The 8,426-nt window shown below is 41.5% G+C and overlaps 1 protein-coding gene across 1 annotated transcript; it reads left to right on the plus strand.

Moving 5' to 3' along the window:
• The first annotated feature begins 2,116 nt into the window (after nt 1-2,116).
• Nucleotides 2,117-3,949, plus strand: LOC115584089 (coiled-coil domain-containing glutamate-rich protein 1). The gene has a single exon (XM_030421496.1). It carries the CDS (start codon nt 2,578-2,580, stop codon nt 3,265-3,267), a length of 690 nt encoding a protein of 229 aa, XP_030277356.1. The 5' UTR covers nt 2,117-2,577; the 3' UTR covers nt 3,268-3,949.
• Nucleotides 3,950-8,426: the final 4,477 nt, after the last annotated feature.

Genomic DNA, 8,426 nt, shown 5'->3' on the forward strand with positions numbered 1-8,426 from the left:
AGGGCTCCATTAATACTTGCAAGTCAGTCCCTTGTAATCCACCCTGAAATCCACTGAGCACCCTCCTTCTGCCTCAAACTGCTCTGTGTTGTATACATCTCTGCCACATGGGGTCACTAGTGCAGCTGCACATTTATAGACATGTTATTATGCCATGGTCTTTGTTATGTTGAATTGAGGTTATGCAAGAAAATGTTTTGCTGATACTGGCTGTCCGAAGTAGCACTAGTTATAATAGACTCCCTGAAGAGCAGACGCTTTGTTATGTGGCTGAGGTGATACCGAGTGTTGTTTTAAAGGAAAAGCTCAACCAAAAATAAAATTGTTGTCATTATCTTCTCCTAGTCGTGCTGATGGATAGCAATACAAAATTGCAGTATTCTCCTAAACAGCTGAAAAAGATGGAGGCTTGTTTTGCAATATAAGATAAAAAGGTTTTAAAACGTCCCCATCTACTTCAGTTGTTTAGGAGAAAGCTGCAATGTTGTTTCGCTGTGAAGCTCCAGAAATGTTTTGTGGACTACAAAACTTCACCTGACTTTCCATCAACATGAAGGTGCATAGATAATGACTACATCTCCATTTTTTGGGCGAACTTATCCTTTACTGGTTGCACTTTTCTGTCTAATTACGTCTTCTGGTTGGGTGATGTTTACAGCCAAGTAGCTCTGACGGGCTGCACAGCTAAATGCTAATGTAAGAATGCTAACGTGTCACACTTGCAATGTTACCGTGATGATGTTTAGTGTAGTGTAATCTTTAACCATGCTCACTCTCTTTGTTTGGCATGTAAGCATGCTTGCATTTGCTATTTTGCATTAAAGGACACATGCTTATTTTCAGGTCTATAATTTTATTGTTGTGTTATTACTAGATAAGGTTTACATGGTTTAGTTCTAAAAGATCTACCTGATTGGTCAGCTCAAACAAGCCTGAGCCAGCACTGCTGACAACAACAATGCAGCTGTGCAAAATCTATTCTTACAGGCCAAACTAGATGCTCAGCAAATCTGAGACAATGTGACATAGTGTGATGTCACAAAGTCATCGAATTAAAAGTGGGACCACTGACGGGGCGTTTCAGGAGCAGCGTTTTCTGTGTGAGAGAGCAGCTTCTGTTGGTGCAGACTTTGACCTTTTTACTTTCAAAAACTTTTACATGCATAAGAACAGATATAACACATGGACAGAAAGAATAAAACACAACCAAAATGCCTCAAAGGTCTCCTTTAAACACAAAGTGCGACTGAGGCTGATGGGAACGCACCAAATAAAGGTTTTGACCTGATAAGGGCGCTTGATGCAAAGTCAAGTGACCCTGAAGCTAAAGCAATTCACACTTAGGGGAATGTGAATTTCTCAACCGCATTTTATGACAAAAATCCTGTAGTTGACACATATTAATACATCTTTCTACTAAAATCAGGATTCCTAAAGTAAGTGAGTTTCAAAAGATTTCAGCTTAATCCATCAGATATTTGTTGAGATCTTTCAGTCCGGAAGTGCTGGAATAAGTGTCAATAACATCATTGGTACCACTTGAGTTGTATTTCCAGAAGTCTGCGGCAGGTTTTGTTTGTTGGCTTTGATTAGGAAGTTCTTTGTTTTCAACCTAACGCTCTGAATAGGAAACCATTTCCTTTCCAGACAAACGTTTCACCACTGCAACATTATTTTTGGTGCCCATGTGGGGGTGGTACTCGTATGTGCATGACACAATAACTGACTGCTGTCACTGCTATGACAGTCCTCCAGCCCTCCTGCCCCAATTCTGCTGGTTGTTGTTGCTGTCCATCCTCGGAGGGGCGGGCACAAGCAGCAGCAGCAGCTGAGGATCAGATTTCAGCTGCTAAAACTGAAGCGGAGTGAACCAAACTGCTAGAGGGGGGGGGAGCTGTCTGCTTATCACGACCACAGCACACAATCTGAGGCACCTATAGGCCGATTCATATGTGTTAATATCTTATACATGTACGTACAGGTAATAACACATAGAAATCTGTGCTGTTACATTGTTATTACGAGGCGGTGGAGAAACCTACAAACTCTGACCCCTCCTTCTGTTAAACCTGTGAATGGTCTCTTCCATGTCTTTATCCAGGCTGTGAGGAGAAGGCTGAGCCACAGTCAGAGCTGGTCTGAGCTGAGTGAACCAATAACCCACAGCCTAAATCAGAGAAATAACTGCTTCAAATCAGCTAGAAGGAGCTTTAAACCCCTCAGTCGCTCACTTAATTATACTAATCAAAGCTGTAAAGAGCTGATTTGACTTTTAGAGTAAGTGAAGAAGAGAGATTATAGAGACAGAGGAGGGCGTGACAGGCAGACAGCCGAGCAGGCAAGCTGCTGCTGCAAGGGGAGGAAGAGCAGGCTATGCGTCGGCCAAAGCCAGAGGTCAAGAAAAAACGCGACAGAATAGTGAAAAGGTAGACTGAGCGTCAGAGGGGTCATTTGTGATCTGAGCCAGGAAAAAAACTGTAACCAGCCTCTCTTTGTTGTTGTGTGGGCCACTGAAGGAGGAGGATGTGAAGGAGAGCTGCAGGGAGGAAGGGAGGCGACTGCAAGAAAGACAAGAAAATGCTCTCAGAGATGATGTGCAGGAGGAGCTGCCAGAAGCAGCAGCAGCAGCAGCAGCAGCAGCAGCAGGATGGCAAAGGGGCTCCGCAGAGGGACCCTTCCAGCCGCAGGAAGCACGGCTGGTCCAAGAGCTGCAGGGGGCGCCTGCAGGGGCGGAGGACAGGAGGGGGAGGGTGGCCGAGAGGGCGAAATCACCAGCACCCTCATCATCCTCACTACCATCATCCCCTTAAACTCAAGAGGCCAGTGATGTCCCTCCGACCTGTCAACGTCAAAGGAAACAGAGCGAGGGGGATGCGGGCGCCAAAGAACACCAACCAGTTCTTAATGCACGAGAAGTACCAGATGCTGCACATGCGCTCCGACTCAGTCGGGAGCGACAGCGGCAGCAGCTCCGACAGCGACTTGGAGCTGACAGACATGGACTCGTACCTGGGTGTCCTGGAGAATGCCAGGGGAGCCCTCTTGGACAGTCCCAACCCACACGGCTCAACGACACCACCAGGACAGATCGTGGTACTGCACGAGGACGGTCTGCGTCTGCACGAGGACGGTCTGCGTCTGCACGAGGACAGTCTGCGTCTGCAGGAGGACAGCATGCAGTATTTCCCCTCTGAAGATGACCTGATTCAGAGCCAGAATTTCATGCAAAGGGACTTTGTTGAGTTCTGTGACATCCTGACATCCTGAAGTGAAACTTTCAGGGAGCCATTTTGTCCTCAGCAGTTTGAGACTCAAACCTCAGACTGAAGGAGGTCAGGTTTGTTCTGTTTCACATTCACAGAAAGAGTTTTTACAGAAATCTCCATCTCATTGATTGATTCAGCCTTAAAGTGTTAAAGAGTATGCTCGCAGAGCGTGATGACTCCATCAGTTTCCAGCTGTTGTCAACTTTTTAAAATGAAATGTCATTTTTGTTAATACGCACGCATCAATCTGCCTTACTTTGTCTTTTTTTTAAGATACTGGCACTGATGTTCTGATTACAACAAGGGGACCCACACGAAGAAACTATTTCACCCCGCTTGTATTTTTCTAGGTTTAAGGAAAAACTTTTATTGAATGTAAAGATTAAATGACATTATTAAGACGGATGGTTTTTTTTTACAGTTCATGATTGGTCATGTTCAGTGTGTCCGGATGCTGTAAAGTGCTGCCTTTCTGTTGTTATTGTTGCACACAAAGGGAGATGGGCTTGGTGGTGGGAGTGAGCCCAAACAGCCAATCAGCATCGAGCTGCCTGAATTAAGGGCTGCAGATGATTGGCTGATGCAGACTGTCATTAAAAAAAAAAAGAAAAAACCTTTACTGTACAGAATAAAAGGGATTAAAAACAAATAAATATCTCATTGGTGTAACATGAGTATCAATCGTTCTTTGTGGATTCAAATGATTGAGTGTTTCCTGAAGTGTTGAGTTATCAGGGCAGTGTGTCACTGAGTCACCAGGGAAGCTCTGAGTGAATTAAACAGTTAAACCATGTCAAAGAAAATACTCACATGATTATATATATAAGGAGCAGCAGGACCAGAGACGAACAGTGTAGAAAAACATATTCAGTGAATATAAACTTTATAACACAAGTGTAGAAATAAGCATTTTCAAAACTTTTTGGGATAATATTTAACAGATTAATTAATACAGTTACACATTAATCTTGCAATAAATCAACACAAACACAAACGAGGTGTTATAAATGAAAGTTACTAAGTTTATATAACTTATTTCCATTGTGATCCTTTATAGATGAATTCTGTATTACATAATCATTACATTATACACACATACTCATGTCTCCTCCCTCCTTTTTCTTTAATAAAAAGTTTTTATATGGTTTTAAAAACTCTAGAAATAATTTATTTTCAGTGGTTTTTATCAACGAGTCAGCCGGTCTTCTTCTCGGTCTCCATCTACTGAAACGGGTTTTAAAAGAGACAGATCTACAAATGTACAGAATTTTGAATATATTATAAACTTTTTTAGACATTCATACACATGCCCTGCTGCTAAACACTAACAATAATGCAACTCGCAATGCTTAACCAGCATTTTCTTCTAACTACCAGTGATGAAAGTTGTATTTTTCTATTCAGGAATGTAAGGGGCATTTAAGCAGGAGAGACAGGAGGAACACTGTGTTCCTGTGTAGTGGAAGTGGATTACATGAAGTGAAGTGGGCTGGTCACACCCACTGTGGGCGGGCCGGAGTTATAAGCCTCTTTGTGTTGGTGTGTCATAAACTAATAATGGTAGCGGGTCAAAGTGTGAGGAACAGGCAGGTTATGGATGTTTATGATTTATAAGAGGTATTATTCTGCCCTACAATGTGAGAAAGCAGCAGGAATGGGGAAGACAATCAGGGAAGATTTTCAGGCTGGCTGATAAACTATAGATAATAGAGAGAAATGTTGTCGTTCCTTCAATTTATGTCAGATTATTTTACCCCCCAGTGGGATAGACCGTCCTACATAATGCAAATAAGGTCTCACTGTATATTAGGACATTAGGGCATGTGAGGGGAGTACGCTGTATCTACAAACTATTTCTTCTTATATCTTTGAACTAGTAGTCTGTAAGAGGAAGAACTTTATTTTAGCTTTAAAACACATATATACATATATATGGGGAGAAAGTCTGCAGTCAAAATGTTGTTATCTGATTAGGATAAGAAATTACACTTTATTTGATTATTGTTGATTAATAGAATATGTAATACAGTCAGAAATCTTCGCCCAATGACACCAAACCACATTCCACTGGGGTCAGAGGCTGAAATGACGGATATTGCCACTCTGCTAAGCTAAGCTAGGCTAGTTACCCTTTAGAAGGGTTAGTTTAGCTAGTTTTTTCTTCTTCATTATGACTGGATTTATGCCACGCCTCATTTAGTAATGTAATGTAAAACCTTAACGTTGTGATTTAATTTTTGTTTAAGGCTAGGAGCGTAAAAAAGTCAAATCAGCTTTAGCTTTAGCTGGCTAGCTGTCCCCCCAATTAGCTCTAAACTGATATAGTTATCTTGCTTTAGCTGTCTAGTTGGCTGGCTAATCTTTACATGCTTTTTCTGCTTTTACCTAAATTATATATTTATGTGACATAATAATTTCTAATAGCCTATGGAACTACATGTCACAAAACATTTGGGCCTACTGTTTGGCTTTTTCGTAATTAGACAGTTGAGCAGGATTCAGTTAAGTTTTCATCCTGTAAACCAGATTTTAAGTGATATAAGAGGATTTACAAGACAATAATAGTCTACTAAATTGAGTGTGGAGAGACTTTTTTTATTGTGGTTCAAAAATAACAACAGAGCAGCAGCCTGTTGCATTAGCTGTGTAAGTTAGCCTGGCTATAAATTGTCATTATTTATTACTAAATAATATAAAATTGGTTGCAGCAGGGACACATTACAACATAACTCTAAGCAACAACTACAAAGTTACACAACACAGTGGTTTTCTCCACTCACAGCATCATTTCCTAATTAATAAATTGCCATTTTCAAAAACACTAGACCAAATTTATTGATAGGATGTGTCAGTATTGATCTAGCTCATGCTACGATGTGCACAGTTACTCCTGCCAGCCTAAAAGCTCATATGCCTTATGACTTTATTGCTAAACAATAAAAAACACGCCCGAAGTGTAATTGTGGTGTGTTGGATGACCAGATTGGGCGGCGCTGGGACCCCCGTTTCTCCAAATCTCTATATGTATTAGTTAGGAGTATACATAAGAATGGATGAGAAAACCTCTGTTTGTTTTAGATGATTTAATTTTGTTGGTGTTGTTTTCTTAACGCTGTTTTATTGATGTTGATTAATGTTCATTGTCCTTATAGATACACTTATGAAATGAATATTATTACAGTAACTCCTACAACCTTATGTTTGGTAAAAAAATCCTACTGTATGCGTCACAATGAAGACATGCCTGAAGGTAAACATGTGCTGTGTAAGTGACCTCATGACAGCAGCAGGTTGTCTGATGTGTCAACCTGCTGCACTGCTTGAAGGCAGGGCAGATTCAAACATCCGGATCCAGGCTATGAAGCAGGTCTGACCACCTCAGACTGACCTTTGACCTTTAGATCAGGGTGTGTTAACCAAGAACACATACATAAAGATACACTGACCAACAGTGTGTTTGTACTGTGTCTTATCTTATCAAAGGTCTCATTGCCTGGCACAGGGACACTGCGGCAGGTCGCAGCTCTTTTGTTTTTAAAGTCTTTATTTTTTCTAGAATATTTTATTTTCCCAGGATGGCAAAGGCATCGCCTGCCCTTGCATCCGATTGCCTAGCTTAACCCTAACCAATGTCACTAATTCCTAAACCTAACCAACTTAACCAACTTAACCAGCTTAACCAACCTAACCAACGAAGGGAACCTCTATTAGCCAATCAAGGCAGGGCAGGTCATGACTTTGCCACCCTGTGCAGAAAATGCCTTCTGAAGTTCTTGATTCTATTTTTTTCTGCTGCTGTCATCAGTCAGAAGCAGCTTCTGCTTTTAAGTGTGAGTTGTCGTTGTGCAATGCTGCCTCTGATTGGTCAGCTGATTCTGCCAAACAGGAAGAGAGAGTAGGCTGAGACACACACACACGCACAGAAAGACAGAGACGCACAACGGCAGTAAGATGGTGTGTGTTGAAGATTACACAAAGTAGATCAGTAGCCTCAGAACACTTCCTTTGCTAGCTACGCTAATGCTAATCTGCAGACGCACATATGCGTTGGTGTGTCTCTGCTTGTGAGGATCCACTCTGACACTTCCTCATCCAGACTTTCATACAAACCTGATTGTAACTTTTCTGCTAAAACTGAGTCTCAACTCCAGAATGTCCTCACTTTTAGAAAATTCAAGAACCTAAATAAACCTTAATCGGTGCTCACAAAGAAAGACAAGCAAACACACTCTCTTACACACAAGTTTGCAAACACAAACACACACTGAGAATAAAGTGTGAATTGTTGGTGAAAGGGCAGCCATCCAAAAACAAGTAGAGGCAGAGCTAGAGTCTGAACGACGGTTAGAAAGATCGCTGACACACCCACCCACACACACACACACACACACACACACACAATGCCCTATAATTGTTGCTGACAAGACTCCACCATGTGAGTTTTGGAGTTTGATATTTTATTTATACCTGTTGTCTTTTATAATCAGGTCACTGCGTGTGAATGCACCAGCAACATTTTTCCAGGGAGCTCAGCTGTGCAGCTGATTTGGTGATGATCACATAAACAGTACGCAGGTGAAGAATTTGAGTAGAACAGAAATATACTGGATATCCAACTTGTGTGTGAGAGTTGAACATGTGATTGAAAAACCATGGTCATGCCGACAGCCTCCGGGGGTCTGGGGAGGCTTCGCAAAGACTTTAGAACCTGAGTACTTTCAAAATACTTCTCATTTTGTTAGTTTACGGCCATTTTATATTTTTATTACATACTGATTGAAACATGTAGAGAGAGAGAGCGATGCAACAAGTCAACAACTACTAGCTGCCCCGAAATACAGAGTATTGAGGAATATATTAAACATAATGGAATATAGTTAGAATATATCGGCCTACTGCAGAGTCGTAGATTACTGAAACTTTCAACTGGCAAACAAAAATCAAGCATTTAAAGGACAAAAGTGTAAAATAATAATAAGAGTTAGCTCTAAAAGTGTAGGGGGCAGCATAACAACCGACAACCGCTGCTCATCATTGTCTTAGCTAGCTTTCTGTGGCTTGCGCTAGCTGCTGTTAGCAAGTTAGCTCAGTAAGCTCAGTCAGCTGTGAAGCTAGTGGCCCTGTTAGCTGACTGGAGTTTGTAGCTCTAACAAGTAAATG

Source organism: Sparus aurata, chromosome 6, assembly GCF_900880675.1.
Source record: "Sparus aurata chromosome 6, fSpaAur1.1, whole genome shotgun sequence".
NCBI lineage: Eukaryota > Metazoa > Chordata > Actinopteri > Spariformes > Sparidae > Sparus > Sparus aurata.